General features: G+C 36.4%; 1 protein-coding gene across 9 annotated transcripts in view; it reads right to left on the bottom strand.

Annotated features, from left to right (window-relative positions):
- The window catches only part of LOC5570142 (centrosomin), a 150019-nt gene that overhangs the window by 56827 nt on the left and 74484 nt on the right, over positions 1 to 18708 (bottom strand). For 6 of the 9 annotated variants that reach the window (XM_021850617.1, XM_021850623.1, XM_021850621.1 and 3 more), the window contains exon 2: positions 4578 to 5024. The exons of 2 other annotated variants lie outside the window; for them this stretch is intronic. In XM_021850617.1, coding sequence (XP_021706309.1) covers positions 4578 to 4660 — 83 coding nt within the window. In that variant the 5' untranslated portion in view covers positions 4661 to 5024. Of the gene's footprint in view, positions 1 to 4577; positions 5025 to 16839; positions 17032 to 18708 lie in introns of those variants that run through there. One more of the 9 variants, XM_021850624.1, reaches the window with a different exon arrangement.

The raw sequence follows: 18708 nt of genomic DNA, 5'->3' as shown, positions 1-18708 counted from the left end.
CTGGCTTCCTCAAGCTTAAGTTATAGAGGGCCCCCTGATTAACAGAAATACATTGGGTATTTTTGAATCCAAAACCACAATGTTCTGCTCAAAAGTACTGTTCTATTACTGTTCTCAAAAGCCCCCACTCATTACCAATTCAGGGCCCCTCCAAATCTGATATTGCTTGCTCCGATACATTTCAGTTTATCAAAATCTCAATTTCTAATGCTATGAGAATTTTTCACCATGATTTCGGGGCTCCTAAGGTAGTGCTTCGTGAAGCCCAAGCAGGACAGTTCGCTTTTGCGTCGTCCGATAGATTTTGCTCAAAGTTTCACGCGTGTTTTCGTCGCCGGAGATTTTTTTCCTGTTTGAGAGCGTCTTGCTGGGTAGGTACTTGTGAAGGCCCAAGCAAGACGGTTTGTTTTCGGGACGCCAAGAAGTTTTGCTGTCAGTGTCAGTTTTGTGTTCAGTCGAGAATGGATTATCAACTGGTGAGTTCGTTTCATGCTTATGATAACACATTTTTTCTTGAAAGCGTAACTTTTATGTAATATTAAAATAAACTTTGTATGGTTCGTCACTATAAGTGTCGGCATTATGCTTTTTTCTTATACAATTTCAATATACATATATTTTTCTCTTTTTGACGTTATTAAAAATTATCTTTTGAATTGTTCGACATTGTGAATGTTGGCGTATTTTCTAAAACTTCTACCATATAAAGAACAAAATGCACAGTAATACTCATATGTAATTTTCAAACAAACTATGTATGGTTCGTCACTACAAGTGTCGGCATTATTCCTGTTTCATAAAAATTTAAAATATATACATGTAATTTTCAGTTTTCGTCATTAATAAAAACGTCTTTTGAATTGTTCGACATTATAGATGTTGACGTACTTTTTAAAGCTTCTACCAAAAACTTCTCGAGACAAAAATATATAACTAGCTTTAAATATAAGTCGTATATTTTCCCCTTGTCCATGGATCGCATCACCGACCAGAGGTGACTCCCAGATCTTTTCCTCCCTCACTAATAAACACCCTTCCCGTGGTGATTGTGGAGATGCAGAGGTATTCTCGGTCTCTAGAAGCAATAATCATTACACCCTAACATTCCTTCCCCATCCCAACTGACTGTAAGGACTTGGCCGGCGCCGTTATTGATCAATAATATTAGATCTGCTAAAATTGCACTTCGAGAGTAAGCGGAAACTCCCATCCCTTATTCATTTGGATCGTAGTGCAATTCTTACCAGTTCCGATCAATCACGGAGTAGCAACCATTGACATGTACAGTCAGTCTATGCTATGCTATGCTATGCTATGATTTCGGGGCTCCTAAGAACACGGGACCCGGTGTGGACCGCACCCACATCGCACCCCTAGCTACGCTACTGATTGGTGAGGGAGGAAAAATATCTGGGAGACACATTTGGTCGGTGATGCGATCATGGATAAGGAGGAAAAATATGACATTACTTAAAACTGGTTTTGCATTGTAGTCTCGAGGTGGTAGTAATGATGAAAAATAAAATGTATGTGTGTATTGATATTATATAGGACTGGAATAAGTGTTTATAGCGACACTTGTAGTGACGAACCATTCATAGTTTATTTGAAAATTACATAAAAGTTACATTGTCACGATGAAAAAATGCTATCATAAGCATGAAACGAGCTCACCAGTAATCCATCCTCGACTGAACACGTATATCATTCCGCACTCGCACAACGAGCCGGACACGAATGAGCTTGATTGCGTCGCTCGCTCCACAGGAGCATGTAACAGAACCGAAAGATCACATATTATTCACTCTTTAGTGACTTTTGTTTTAAAGAAAAAAGTGTCTTCAGTGACTTTTTGCTGCAAATAGTGACTTTTAAGTGACCAGGTCGAAAATAGTGACCAAGCCACTAACAAGTGACTCGCTATCAGCCGTGCTTTCTTCTAAAAAATCCCGTTTTTTACGTGCTACGAACTGATCCTTAAGATGAGTAAACAATGTATTTTCAATGCATCTAGAAACGACATTGCGGGGTTACACACTAAGTTGAAATTTGACAAAAAATCACTTAAACTGATGTCATTCAGCTAATATTGCATGAGCAAGCAACATGTTACTGAATCCTATCTGACATAAAATAACAATTACTGACATCATCATATATTTTCCCTTCTTTTTAACATAGGCTGTTCTTCCGAGTTATTTTACAGCTATTTTTCATCAGAGGCTTTTGATTCTTTTAATTAAAGTCTGTTATTTTGAGACAAACTGGTCTCATGAATGTTAGCTATCTTCTATCTATATCTTAACTATCTTATATCTTTATATTATGTATGAAATGAACGAATTCTTCAACTGTTACATTAGACAAGGGAAGCGTCCTGTTGGTACAACATAATATTTGTAAAACAAGTTAATGATAACAAGAAATACAAATTTGATTTTTTGTATAGGAATTTGACATAGTCTACTGGATAATACAACGTTTGCCGTGACAACTAATTGTATCTAGAAGTTCTGTCTGCTTTATAGCATATGTTGTTCTTTAGAGCGATGAATAATAAGTGATACATTGGTTTCAGAAAAAATATATTTTTTTAAAAATAAGCTGTTCTTTGAATTCAAACTGTTTAAGTTAATGTGGGTGCTTTATCGATTAACGATTCACTTCTTTAATGGCAAATTATTTGTTCGTTCAAATTACATATTATGAAAAGAATTATGATAGTACTCTTAGACATATTCGGCTACTAATGTTGCTAACGGGTCCCAAATACTAATAGCGGTAAACTATATTGCAGCTATTCAGCAAGGCAATGTTGGGGGTCGTGCATGTGCATTAGAGTGCCTTAGCAAAAAAATCAATGTTCGAAATGTCATGGTATTCTACATTAGAAGAAAGACATTTTTTATTTATAGATTTTCTGTAGAACAAGTTAAAACTTTCTAAAAAAATCGTTCAGTGTCTACGAAAACTATGAAAAAAAAAAAAATGATGATAATAAATCTTTGAGCTGTTTATTAGATGCAATACAGGTATTGCACCTAATAAACAGCTCAAAGATTTAATATCATCAGTAAATGAAAACCGAATATAGTTCCATACCATTTAATTCTACAAGAGTCTGTATCCTTTCACAGATACACAATACCTGCTTAACAGTTGAGGTTGAAATACGCGTATCTGTCAAAGGATACAAACTCTAGTGAAATTAAATAATATAATACTAAATTCGGTCTCCAATATTACTGTTCAGTTGTTTGAATTGTCGAAACTATCCATTTTGCCAAACGTACTTTCTGGCTAATATTCTCTTTACAAATTAATTTTATGCCAATTGTACTTTACAGCAATCTTCCGTATGGCTAACGTATTTGTACCTAATGGGTAGTCATCTGTGGGATGATCTTTTGAAAATTGTCTTAATATTCAAACGTTTTCACAAATAACACTGCAGAACACGTTTTTGTCTCCAGCACCAAAATACCGCTATTCACTTAATTAAGGGTTGCTGAATCCATTGCCGGTTTCAGAAATATCATAGCACGTCTAGTTTTTGAGATATTGGCTGTTGAAAATGCAAAAAATGACTATTTCAGCCAACTTGCATGCAAGTTTGCCTGCTTGAAGGTAATATATTGGCTTAAATTGTCACAGAACTCAAACTTTATGTGTATAACAATACTTATCATCAAATAATTTCTAATAATTTCGATGCGGAAAAGTTATTTTTTGATGGTTTAGAGAATTGTTGTATTTTGCCATAGAGAAGAAACGAAGAATTTTGTATGGAGACTGCAAGCATGTTGAAAAAATCGGTTTAATCGAAATTTTATCGCGCAATTTCAATCAAATTATGTCTGAAATTAAAGTTCAAGTTCTATTTTGCATGTTTAGTGGATTAGATTACAAAAAAGTTTGATAAATTGTACTTTAAATTTCATGTAAATATTAATAAAACCAGCGTTTTATACAACTTTAGCGACCTGTAGCTAAAAATTGTGACGTGCTGGAACATTTCTGATAATGGCACCAGATTCAGCAACCCCAAATCTACTAGAGACACATAATTTGATCCTTGAGACACGCAAAAATGTCATTTTTGTTACGCTGTGTAATCGTGAACTTTTATTGTATACATGAAAGCAATTAGGAAAAATGTACCAGTTATGGCCATAGCGGTTCCCTATTTGGCATATGTGAAGTTTTGATAAATTTCACATTTAAAATCTTTTTGAATGCGTTAACAACAAGTTATATCTTAAATCTAACTATTACACAAAAATTTTCAAAATTTGAAAACATTAAAGTAATCACGTATCACGAAATAGGGAACCACTATGTCCATAACTGGTAAACTTACCCTATTCAGCTCCAGGAATTTAATTTTGCTTTGTACGATATCAAAATCATAGTTTTCTTTCAGAAAAATTACCCTGAGTTGATCCATATCTGTGGGATGACTGTAAACACATAAAACCATCAGCGACGGCACGTCTGCCTACCGAGGAAGGCCGTTGGAATTTGAGATCTGCCTCTAATCCCCAATTGCATTCCGGCTTGGCTATACAGAAACTTACCCGAATCCGAGTCCGAACGCCGACCGGCGGTTTGGCGTGCTGGCCGCCGCCCGATTGGGAGTATATTTGAAAATTCCGGACATGATCGCTACTCATTTGTTTTGCCTTCTGCTAAACGACACGAACCGAGGCTAGGGCACGTGTGTGCCCCTATAATGCAACGATGATTCACTGGTCCACTCTAATCTAAACAAATCCCGCACGGTGATGATGATGTTTTCATTCACGTTCAGAACGTTAGGGATTTGCTCATTTTTTTCGTTCTACGATGTTGCAATGCTTCGGGTTTTCACTCACGATAGATTATGTTGTAGTTTTCCGATTTTTCACGTTGATCACGTTTTTCTCACTTTCACTAATCTTTTACCGGGATTCCCGCCCGTGTTTTGTTTGGCACTGATTTTTCACCGATTTGTAAATGCGCTTTTGGCCAAATGCCTACGCTTGCTATTTAGTAAACGAAAAATGTTCTTAAAGTTTACGCTCGCTAGGCTACTTCGATGGATGATGTGCAATAATAAATTAATCCCGAAATAGAACTAAATTTCTGAAAATGACGATGTGCAGTGTACGATTTCACCAAGAAGGCGCTGGCCGGCTTCGCGTGTAACCTTCATCGAGTAAGCCGTGGAACTGTTATAAATAAACGCTCCAGCATGGTCCAGCTTTCGATGAAATGTGATTGTTTTGAATGAAAATCTTCGCACATCAAAATTGGCAGCTTCTCAGCAGTACAAAACTGCTCCAGAAACGAAAGCAAACGGTTGTGGTGGTAAGAAAGGAAACAGATGTAGATGTGAGTAATATCCTAGACCCCAGGTGGACTTTCGGAACGGACAGAGGGTAACAATGTTAACGCCTTAAATTGTTTAGGACAGGTACATAATCGACATGTTATGCTACTGTTGAGGCGCTAAAACGAACGGATTTTACGTTTATGGTTGGGTAGGAACTAATGAGCTGTTTGTTGAAGGGATAATTTCTGCTTGGTAGGAAATCCCCAGAGTATTGAATGAAATTCATAATCTGGTTTTGCCTCACACCAGTAATGAATTCTCGACTTCTTTTTCTAATAGACGTAAGTAACTTTCATACGGTTTCGATAAAATTTTTTGAGAAGAATCTGCATCTTCCTCTAAGAATGTTTTCAATAAATCTCCCTTTTAAAATTATTCCATCGTGTACATTTATTAAACTTTGTATGAAATCACACAAAACTTGATGACACCGTTCGTTTAATTATTCAAACGTATCCAGTGTCTACATCAAAATTGACACCAAACAATTATACCGATTTATACCGGGTCTATTTCGTACGGTTAGTTTTCACGCAAAGTGGTTAATGAGGTTAAAAAAATGATTGATTTTAGGTAATTGTGGTAGTTTTGAAATATTCATGTTCCCATAAATTTGTTTTTTGGACAATCGGTCAAACGCACCGATTTTAGCATTGGGCGTACATGTTCTCTCGTACGTCTGTTTGTCTGATAGTATAATCAAAATGCAATGAAATATTAATACATTAATACATACACTCATTAAAATTATACCACAGGATAACAAATGTATAAGATATTGATCACGGTGTACGACAGTTTTTGTAGCAGTGTTAGATCGATGTAGTGTTTTGTATTGATTTGTGGTTACCAGGGTGTCGACTCAATTTTGAAAATAAAATTCCCTGACTTTCCCTGACCTTCAAGTCGTGTTCCAGAAAAAATCCAGGCCACTCAATTGGTTAATTTGATCCGAAATTAGTACGGTTTGTACAAAAAGATACATATTCGTAAATTTGCATGATGTAAACTTTATGTTATAGGTCGTATGAATGAACTGAACAAAAGCTTTTACTTTACTGAAATATGTTTGTCAGATAATATTTTTAGCGTTTATTCAAGTTGATATGCAAAAACTGAGCAATTGAAAGAAGATGTGCTCGGCTAATGAACTACCACAAATATAATTTCACAAATTTCAGGCATAAACGACAATTCTGAACCCCTTCCTGATTATACCTGATTACAACTTCTCTATATAAAAAGCAACACTATTACGATCATCCACGATGCTTTTTAAGGATTGTACCCCGTTTGGCATAAAGTCGTTTGGCATAAGGTCGTTTGGCATAAAGTCGTTTGGCATAATGGTCGTTTGGCATAATAGCCGTTTGGCATAATGATTGACTTAAAATAAATATTGGCATTTTTAAGCTTTTACCGAGATCAACCCCACCGAGCCAATAGCAACAAATTTTGGTAGGTTCTAAGAATTTCAAAAATTGTTGTGACATTGGAGAGCATCATTAAATAAAACTCGTGACGGATCTCTACATCTCAGAACAAAGAGTATCTTTGAGCTTGTTGGGTTATACATATTTGAAAACAGTAAATTGGCAAAGAAAGTTAGCATGTATTTATCAAGGGAACGCTCATAGAATGTTTCGTTGCAGATCAAGCTCTGTCCCAGTTTGGACGTAACACTCGATAAAAACTACTTGATAAAAGAATGGATTATTTTTGCAAAATATCAAATGCTCTAATCCAAAGATCTATCAATGCGACTTAATGTAAAAATAGCCTATAAACGAGAGTAGATTATTTTTCATTTAAAATGTTTGAGGCTCTAACGCAAAAAAAAAATCTTTTCACAGCATAGCTCAAACGAACAACACATCTTTAAAAGAAAATATTTGTGGCAAAACTTTTCAACTGTTCAATATAAATTCTTATTTTGAAAATGTACATCGAAAATATCGTCTATTATCGAGAGAACGAAAAATTTGTGATTGAAATAATATTTTTTCCAGCATATCTCGGAAGGAGATCACACGTTTGTCCCAAAAAAGTATATGTTGAATATTGGCAGGTTCTGAAGTAATTATCATTCTAACAACAAATCTGGCAAGAATTGATAAACCAGCAAAATATAAAAATGGGTCACATTTAGCTTTACTAAATAATGAAATTTAAAATAGTACAAATATAAAGAACAGCCTATTTTTAAAAGAAGGCAAAATTAACTACTAAACCAATAGAAGAATGGACGCCAAAAATTAGTGCGTTCAGAATCATCGAAGTGATTGTGCTACTTTTCCCGGAATGCCATTTCTCCAAATGACTGTTTTCCCCGAAGAGTAGTGACGAGAAAGAACGATGAACAGTCAAAAGAAAGAAGTATTCTGTCCTTCTGGGCTATACACATTTTGGCAAAAATACTGATGACAGTAAAACTCGAAAGAACCGCCAATCAAATAAAGAAGGGTGCATATGAGATGGCCAGTTCGTTAACCCCGCTGAAATGTATAAAGCTACGACAATTATGAGTGCTAAAAACTTTTCGGGGAAGTGGGCTAGTCGGAGAAACGGGATATTCAGGGAACTGGCATTCGGGGAAAAGTAGCTCAACCCATCGAAGTAACTGCAGTAATTGATTTCTCTTTTCGCTGGTAATTTGAGCAGATAAATGTTTTCGATTGCCGCCCTTTTGCCAGTTGGAAACAAAAAAATACTTAAAAAATATAGCTCTAAAGAACAGCCTATGCATAAAAGAAGGAGAAATTTCTTGAAATTTAAATCAACAGTATTCATACCTATAATTATGGATACATCATATTTAGAAAATAAAACAATTAAAAGAATGGTAAATTTGTGCTAAATATATAAAAATCTTCAGTGCAAAACATTTGTTCCAATAGCGAAACTCAAAATAAAGAATTAATATTTGAAAGAAGGAAAATTTCGGGATAAAAAATAAAATACTATTGGCAATAACTTTCCTAATATGCTTAAATTTATTCAAGAGTGAATGATTGTTGAATAAAGTGTCATAGTAGTGTAGATTTTGTATCAATTGACTCCAAAACAAGCCAAATGTCATCAGAAAGATTCAATAGATACGTGGAAACGAAAATTGAGAAATTCTTGGTTTCAGACTCATTATGCCAAACGACTATTATGCCAAACGACCATTATGCCAAACGACCGTTATGCCAAATGACTTTATGCCAAATGACCATTATGCCAAACGACTTAATGCCAAATGGCTTTATGCCAAACGACTTTATGCCAAATGACCTACCACCCTTTTTAAGTGTAAGCAATTTATCCTAAAATTGAGCTATTACTTTTTCTAGCCATCGCCGAAGAACTTTTTTGGAGAATGGCTTCAAGAAATTCCACATAGATTTCTCAGAAATTCCTCTTGAAATTCCTAAACATATTTTTTACAGATATTCCTTCAATATTTCTCCATGACGATTTCGCCTAGAAGCTCCTTATCTCCAGGGTTTTCTAAATATTGTTAGAGTATTTCTTTCAATCTTGAATTTCTCCAAGAATAGAATTTTGATTTTTTTAGAATTATTTCAAGAATACGTCTAAAGAAATTTTTCAGTTATCACATAGAGTTTTTACCAAAATGTTTTCATTTTTTTTTTTTAGAATACTTTCAATAATGCTACACGATGGTTAGTTACAGGTAATTTATTGTAGTTAATATTTTAGGATTCCGATAAGAATAACACCTAAGTTTTCTCCTCAAGGAGTTAATCTAAATATTCTTAAGATGAAGATGCAACGAAGCCACACCTGATCGATTGATCACCACCAGCCAGTAACCATTTTTTTCCTCAAATTAGTTATTTATGCAACAAGTTGCAAAATGATGTTTTTTTCAGCACGATTTGTACATTTATCCAACGAGCCTAGCCGAATCACAAATTTTCTCGATCACATAATATAGACCCATATTCCCTATTGGAGGACAGAACAGGTGCGTGCAGTATGGATTTTTCTCGGTATCCATGCAAGATACCCTGTTTCGGAAGTAGGGCGTATAAGAGCGCATCCGGATGCGAATCGAATGCACCACTTCCGAAGTTAGGTATCTCGCATAGATTCTGAGAAAAATCTAACTTCGGAGAGAAACTTATTTCAACTTTCTATAGCGCCGACAATATCACCAGTCTTGTATCTGGATCGCACATCACATATAAAATTAGAAGCTATAGCAGAACAGACTGTGATGTTTGGCTGACGCATCCCAAACAGTACTGGAAAGTGCTACTTTTCAGCACCGAAAACAGTGCTGAACAGTACCACTTTTCAGCATAGTTTTTTTTTTTGGTAGGACAAATAGGCCATTATGTAGTATCTATTATGTAACCATTATTATCAATGAAAAGATGATTGATTTGCAACAGAATCGCAAAAAAATATTGTTTAATTCATCAGATTTATGCTTTTCAAATTTTAAGATTATAGGCTTTTATTCAACAAACTTGTAAGGATTGACATAATTTGATGGATTGGGCTCCATTTTTTCAAGATTTTGAGCAAAATGCGCCAAACTAGGCAATGATTTTATCTAGGAAACATAACAAAAGAAGTTGTTCGGAGAGTACTGTTGATGCTTTTTAATTCAGAAAATTTAAATTCTGAGGATAATTACAAGCAGTAAAGTACAGTTTACTCTATTATGCATGAGATCATTTCCTGAATGGTTAACTTCTATTTGGATAGATTGTTTACCCTTTTCATTGCATATATCGTATTGCTGACTTAGCCTGAACAATACCTTTCCAGACAATCAACTCGTTTGATGTTGCAGTATTGATATTTTTTCCCTGACCTCAAGTGAAATTCCCTGACTTTCCCTGACTTTCCAGGTCAAAAATTGAATTCCCTGACATTCCCTGACTTTCCAGGTTTTTCCAGGTAGTCGACACCCTGGGTTACGTCACTTCGAATGTTAAAAATCTACGTCGTTTTGTAAATACAGAAATTAAACGTTTTTAAAGTGAAACCCGATTCAGGCATCAAAATTATCAGATAGACGATGATACTATCATCTATCTGATGGACAACTGATACTATCAGTTCAGCCAGATGATACTACCACTTCTTGTCTATCACTGGTAGTATCAGTGAGAGAATGGTTTCTATCGTTATCAATTGTTAATACAGTCAACTCTCCCTAACTCGATATTGAAGGGACCATTGAGTTAGGGAGGTATCGAGTTACAGAACATAAAACCAGTGCAACTGCGATCCAAGGGACCATCGAGTGAGCCATGAAAACCAACTTTTACTATGGTTCTCTAACTCGATATCGAGATACGGAATATCGAGTAAGGGAGAGTTAACTGTATTATAGAATAAAAATTGTTGGACTATGCGTATATAAAATTAACTAAATTCCATATTTGATTGTTGGAAACCCATGCAATATGGGTATTTTCGGAACGGGCACGACGAGGGGATGATGAAAATATATGTCCGACGCTATTTTGAAATCTAATCTGACGGTCTACACATTTAAATTATTTTACGGATTCCTATGAACAGCTGAACTGAAAATAAATTAACGGAGTACGGTTTTTTTTTCACCGGTAAAATTCACCGATTTTCGGTAAAATGAGCTTAGTGTGAACGGTTTAGGAAAATCTTGGATTTCAAAATGGCATCGGACATCGATTTTTGTCATCCCATTGTCGTGCCCGTTCCAAAAATACCCATATTGCATGGGTTTTCAACGATTTTCTGAAACCAGAGGTCGCCATTTTGGACTTCAAAATGGCGTCGGACATCGATTTTCGTCATTCCATCGTCGTGTCCGTTCCGAAAATACCCATGTTGAATGTTCTCTTTGAGTTATTTTTATTAGCTGATAGTATATTTTTTCCCAAAGATAGATGATAAAGATATGCTTGATACGTCAGTGATAAAAAATGCTGATAGTATCTCCATCCGTCTATCAATTGATAGAGATAATATAACTAGATGAAAAACCGAATTTAGTACTATACCATTTAATTCCACTAGAGTTTGTATCCTTTGACAGATACGCGTATTTCGACCTCAACTGTAAGGCCGTCTTCAGTGTCGTGTACTAGACATGAATGGGGTTCTTGTAGAAACCGAGTGAGATTCTTGCAAAATCCGAGTAGGTTTCCTGCAGAATACGAGTGGGATTCCGGCAGAATCTGAGTGGGATTCCTGCAGAATCTGAGTGGGATTCCTGCAGAATCCGAGTGGAATTCTTGCAGAATATAAATGACTCCGAGTGGGCCTTCAGAATCCAAGTGGGAATCCTGCAGAATTCGAGTGGAATTCTTGTAGAATCCGAGTGGGATTTTACAGAATCCGTGATTCGAATCTGAATTCGAGAGGAATTATTATTTTAATCTACGAGATTCTTTTTCTAGAATCCGAAATAGTTTGATTTTCTGTAATTCGATAGAAGTTTTTTGTTCCAGAATCTGGAGGAGTTCTTTACTAGAATCCGAGAGGGATTATTGTTTAATCCAAGAGAAATTATTTTCAAGAGCCATAAGAGACTGTTTTCTAGAATCTAGATATCCTTTTCGAGTGGGATTTCTTCTTAGAATTCGAATAAGAGTCTTGTCCAGAGTTCGAGTGGAATTCTTTCCTAGAATCCGAGAGTGACTATTTTCAAGAATCCGAGAGGGGTTCTTTTTTGTATCCGAGAGATTTTTTTTCAATAGTTCGAGATAGACTGTTTTCTGGAATTCAAGATTCGTTTTTAAAATCCGAGAGGGATTCTTTTCCAGATCACAAAAAAAAATCTTTAGGATCTGAGTAGAATTCGGTTTAAGAATGAGAGAGGCTCTTTTCTAGAACTCAAAAGGGATTCCTTTCTAAAATCCAAAGGGATTCATTGCTAGTATCCGAAGGAATTATTTTCTAGAATCAGAAAGGGATTTTTCTGTAAAATTCGAGATGGATTCTTCTAAATTCGAATCAGTAAAATTGACACGCATTTCTTGCAGAAATTCGGAAGAGCAAGAATAATTTAGTTGGTAATCTATATTGATGCCTGTGATTATAAATCATACTTCGGAGCGCTTCAAATTATCACTTCTCGATTACTTTTTTAAATCGACGTAAGAAACTTTCATACGGTTTCGAGAAAGTTAATTAAGAAGAATCACAACCTGTCTTCTAAAACCATTATAAAATGAATCGTTTTTAACATTTTTTACCGTGTACATCGCTTAAATTTTGCATGCAATCAGCACGCGTTAAAACACTTGGTGGTTCCTATCGTTTCCCACAAAAAATGTATGGCAAAATGATAAGCCGTTTCATTCAGTTACTTAGGCAGCGTCCATTTATTACGTAACGCCAAAATTGGAAATTTTTGACCCCCCCACCCTTCCCTTACAGTGGCCCAAAGCTGGCAAAAAGTAAAAAAAAAAAAAAAAATTGCGAATTCTTTCTCGAATATTTTTTATTGATTTCTTCAGTATTGAATAACAATTCCCCAAAGTTTCAGATCGATCGGTGTTTATTTCGATTTTTCACAGCATGTAATCTGGAGAGATGTCAGCTGAAAATGACGCTTTGAATATTTCAAAATTCGTGAAGGTTGTTCTATAGAAATTGCAGTTTCTATATGAAATCATAACTAAATCTTTCTCAACCGGTCTTATACGAAAGAATATACCTTAGACTTTGTTTTGAATATGTTCACTAGAGATGGGTAAAATGAATCGGAGCCGTTCAAAAGGTCCAGATCACTCAGTTCAGCGAGTGATTCGTGGTTCTATTTTGAAGAGAGCCGATTCATTTGATCAGCAGTCACACAACGGATCAGATAAAAGGAAACCCGGAAATTGAACGATCTGATTCTCTTCCTCTCGTTAGTTTTTCGGTTTTGTTATACCGCTTGACATGTGCCTTGCTTTGCGCTCCACGCAAATGAATGCATGCTTCGTGCTCTCAGCAAAGACAACCAACTAATTTGCCCCATCCGCTTGACGAGAGACGAGAGATAGAGAGATGCTTCTCTCTTTTGATTCGGGTTGGGAAATCGGTCAAATATCGTGTCTCAGTTCAGCCGAATCATGAGTTTGTGGGGAAGAATGTACTAAGAATGAGGTTTCGGCTACAACACATGTCGCGCGAGGGATAATGAACTGTTTAATTCGCTTTTCGATTGCGATCCGCTGAGCCACTGAACCGTTCAAAATATCCGGTTCACTAAAGTGAGTGATTCGAATCGGATCGGTTCACTAAAATGAATCGTTTTGCCCGTCTCTAATGTTTACCATTTGAGAATGTCAAGAAGTGTATAACATAGAGCTCCTTCATAAAAAGGCATTTTATCAAACGAAATGCAAGATAACTAGAAAACGCTCTAAAATGATCATTTACCCCTCGATGTGTGGCAAATATTCCATAGTATTCGATTCAATATGGCTTCACATGCGCTTTTTTGCGCCAAGATAAGAAAAAATATTTTTTAGTTACACTGCGATTCAGACCATCAGACCACAGACAAACAGACGTAACACTTAGAACAAATGTCGATTAAAATCATAGTCACGAGGACATATACACCCAAGGCTAAAACGGGTGTGTTTGGCCGACGGGCCAACAGATGGCGGTAGTGTGTAAACGTCAAACAGGAACAAAAACGATGCGAGCGCTGCGGGTGGCGGATTGGCCACATACCGTATTTTTGGATCGACCGTTAAAAAGGTGGTCGATGGAGAATGATGAGAGTGTGACGTCTGTTTGTCTGTGATCAGACCATCATACTTGTTATAAATATCGCATTTTTACCATTGTAAGCTCCCGAATAGATTAAGAAACCAACTCGAACTTGCTCACGATGTTTAACTTCAAATTGGCATCCAAATAATAACGTTTTATTTAATTTTGATCTGGATACGGATTTCATTGATTGAATTAAAAAAATATGATAATAAATCTTCGAGCTGTTTAGTAGAATACCTATAAGTAGATGAAAAAACCGAATTTAGTACTATACCATTTAATTCCACTAGAGTTTGTATCCTTTGACAGATACGCGTATTTCGACCTCAACTGTAAGGCCGTCTTCAGTGTCGTGTACTAGACTCGACTTGGAAGTCGAGTCTAGTACACGACACTGAAGACGGCCTTACAGTTGAGGTCGAAATACGCGTATCTGTCAAAGGATACAAACTCTAGTGGAATTAAATGGTATAGTACTAAATTCGGTTTTTTCATCTACTTAAAAAAATATGCTATTTTAAACAAATTCTGTCAAATATACCGGAAATATAGATTTTCTGTTTAAGGAACTATTTCTATCAAATTACCTCTAAAAATCATGTTTTATCAAACAATTAGCATTTTTGAACGTTTTGAGTGAGAATTGTACTTTTGGCCAGCATTTGTATGGGATGCGGCCACTGTGCCCCTGCGTAACGCTTTTTGTATGAAAAATTTCATTTTTTTTTGTATGAACCGTAACGCTTGAGCCTACTCCCCCCGCCCCTAGAGCGTTACGTAATTTGTGGATGCCGCCTTACGAAGTTTTTGTACCAGTGTCAAATCGACTCAAGTAGTGTTTTGTTCTGATTCGTGGTTAAGTCACTTAGTCACAACAGAGCGGCGAAAGTAATGGTTAGGTTGCGAAAAAATCTTACTTACGCCGTTTTGTAAATCCTGAAATTAACGTGAAGATGAATCGAAGCCAAACCTCAAATTTTCAAGAGCACAAATCTAGAGAACCAGACAACCGTTTGTTCTGAAAATGCTACTCACTGGTCACTCGCTGGTGGTGACCAATCGATTAGATTTTCAGCACGAACCGTTGTCAGGTTCTCTAGATTTGTGCTCTTGAAAATTCGAGGTTTGGCTTCGATGCATCTTCACCTTAAACGTTCTAAAATTGGAAAATCGAGTTGGTTCAGAGCGGAAAGAGTAGAATTTCGTCTGCCAAACACGTAGGATTGATAAAGTAAGTTTGTTAACTTTTATGGCTTGAGTCTGTTTGAATAAGTTTTCGAGACTTTTTGCTTTGCTTTTGGATTGTGTATGAAGGCCCAAACGCAACGATAGCGGAACGGCAACGGAAACGGAACCGGTTCGACCAGAATGAATCACACACCATTTCGACTGAGCTGTCAACGAATGAAAGTGAACCAACACTGAGCCGATAAGTATGTTGTAGTTCATGTTGGCGAACCGGTTCCGTTTTCCGTTGCCGTTTCGCTATCATCGCGTTTGAGCCTTAAGTCAAGTTCTTCTAAAGTATTTTGGCCACGGTCCACAATTTATCTTCGTTTAAATGAAAACCAAATATTTTCTTAAACGTAATCCATACCTAAGCTTTGTTTTGATTTAATAATAAAAACATAGGGAAAACTCACTGAAAAATGGTTCAAATGTTAATGCTTGAATAGAAAATTAATCTCGAACAAAGAAAACGGCAACAAATTGTTTTATTAAATATTTATGAGTAAGTTTCTAATTTACAATTGAATGGCCAAACTGAAAAGGATCTATTAGTCGTTTTCGAATTAAGTGTACAGAAACATTGTACTGTTTTAAGCCAGATAAATGAGATAGCTCCATCAGTCGACGTTATTTCAACTACATTTATTATAATTTAAATAATTCATCTTACGCATTTCGTCAGAATATTGTAAATAATTTATACCATTCGCACTAATGAAAGCATACAAACAATACATGCAAGTCTCGTCCGTCTATCTTCATTCCTCGATGAGGCATCGAATCAATCAAGCAATAATTCAGCAAGGTCTGAGCGAATAAACACTGGAGGCGAGCGAATAAATATTTACTTTCGCGGTTAAATTTGCGGAACATTGCGTATGTTCTGCGAAGAATATTTGTAATGCTTTTCTCTAAAACGACAAGACAAGAATGCTAAAGCGGATGTATCACAGATCCCACTGCTGCCGCCGTAAGTGACAGACCGTGCGGAAAGATCTAGTCATCGTCGGTAAAAACAACGACATGACCGAAGCGGCGTCGTAGACGCGTAGACGCAACCGATGACAGGGAGGAAATCCCTCATATTTCACATCGTAAACAATGAAAATGGGAACACTAATGCACTCGCGGTATTGCCAAATACCTCCGGCGGTAAACATTGCCACTGATGCTGAATGACTTGAGTATAGCAATATACCGAGCGAAATTCGATCGCAAACGGTTAGGTCGGTACCAGCATTTGAAAAGGGCGTAACTGTTTTTGTAAACTAAACCTTTCTTCGAACCTGAAAAACGCATGCTTCTCACACACTCCAATTCCATTATCGAAAAGAGAACGATTGTCTGTTGTTTACAAAATCAATTACGCCCTTTTGAAATTTCGGTATCGATGTTATGAAATCCAGGTTGCAATTGATTTACGACTGCTTCCCGCGCCATTGATATTTATGCTGCTGCAGCAGTGGAAAACGGTGCGGTTTCGGAACACCATTGCATGGTGGATTACTTACAGTTTTCACGCTAATTAGCGGGCAATGGAACGACAGCAGCCCCGAAAGGAAACGGCACAATTCTGGTTCATTTCCTTCGCAACTCGCTTCGTTTTGAAAAGATGCACGCAGCAGGCGACTTCAAAGAACTCCTTCACGTGTGTCTAGTAGATTCGTCGAGATGGAAGAATTTTTACGTGGGTACGTCAAACTCGTGTGAGGATTGAGCGATGATTATTTATAGAATGTCACATTGGTCGAAGCAACAACGGTACGGAATTTGACTGACCAACCGTGGAAGTGCTATTTGTTTACGGGACATCTGCTGTCATAGCAACGAACTGAACGTGCGCGCCGTTTACTTCGATTGCAATGCTTTTGGTAAAGGGATGCTACTTCGCCGTTTGGTATTTAGGCAGTGTTGGACAATACGTTTGAAACTTTATCGATTTTTTTACAAAGTGGTAAATTTTTGTAGGCTAGATCTCAGTTATTTATAAACCATAGCATATCAGACATAACTTGAATTTCAACATATATTTTTGAGGGTTTTTTCAATCTGGATTTCAAAAGAAATAATAATTTGACTTAAGTGAAATTTAACTGAAAATTAAAAACGATGTATCTGAAAACTATGAAAACAATTCACATAAACCGTTTTTAGCAAACTTGAACATTTCGTCAAAATCTACAAATTTGCTGAAGATATCATAAAGTTGTTCCAGGGGACGGACCTGGTGTAGTGGTTAGAACACTCGCCTCTCACGCCGAGGACCTGGGATCGAATCCCATCCCCGACATAGTCACTAAAAATTTCAGTGACGACTTCCTTCGGAAGGGAAGTAAAGCCGTTGGTCCCGAGATGAACTAGCCCAGGGCTAAAAATCTCGTTAATAAAGATAGAAAAAAAAAAAAAAAAAAATAAAGTTGTTCCAGCATTTCTTTAGTTACGTCAATTATGAAAATTTATTAAATAAAACTTTAATCCATAAATAAAGTTGACCATTTTGTATAGATAATCTGAAAACTTGCAAATCTATTGTCCAACACTGTAGGTGCGACGGAATGCGCAAGATGTACGTGATTTTCACGTTTTTCCTGAGGTGAATTTCAGAATTCATTCACATTTGGTGACTGAGATACTGATGCGCAACAAGTGTATCGAATGCTGTTACATAGCAAGCCACATGCGGTCGCGACAATTGAGGGTTAGAGCTGTAAACTGCAGACGATGAGTATTATTTAACGAGCGAACGCAAAAAACGACATTGTAAACAAAATTATCTTTTATTTCACTGCGGAGAGGATGACTCTTTTACTGCACTAATATTTTCTCTATGCGGTCCTGTGTATCGCATCCGTATTCCAGGTAGCGATCAAGAGTCAAAAAAGAAATAGGAACGTTAGCGACATCATGCCAGAAAACACAGTCCATAAACACACCGAATTGTAACTCAAAAGAGACCAAACAAGCACTAGATCGTAGTTATGCTGTTAACCCAATGTTTTCTTCAGGAAGTCATTCAGTGATCTTTTCACGGACTTCTCAAGCAATTTCTCAAAAAAAAATTCCTTAATGATATCTTCAAATATTCAACAAGGGAAATTTCTAACGAGATCAGAAACTACTTACGCTGAGATACGTTCAGAAATTTCTCTAAATACTCTTCCATAAATTTCTCAAGAAACTGCTCTGCTCTTCCGGAATTCATCCTAGGCTTTCCTCAAATTTTTTCTATGGATATCATCAGAGTTACTCAAGAGATTTCTACGAATATTGCCTCAATAATTTATCAATAGATTTTTCCACAAATTTTCTGAAGAGGTCTTCAAAGAGTTAATTCAACAATTCAACAAGGAAAATGTTAAGAAATTATTGGAGGTACACGA

Source organism: Aedes aegypti, chromosome 3 (assembly GCF_002204515.2).
Source record: "Aedes aegypti strain LVP_AGWG chromosome 3, AaegL5.0 Primary Assembly, whole genome shotgun sequence".
NCBI lineage: Eukaryota > Metazoa > Arthropoda > Insecta > Diptera > Culicidae > Aedes > Aedes aegypti.
This window is presented reverse-complemented; position numbering and strand designations above follow the sequence as displayed.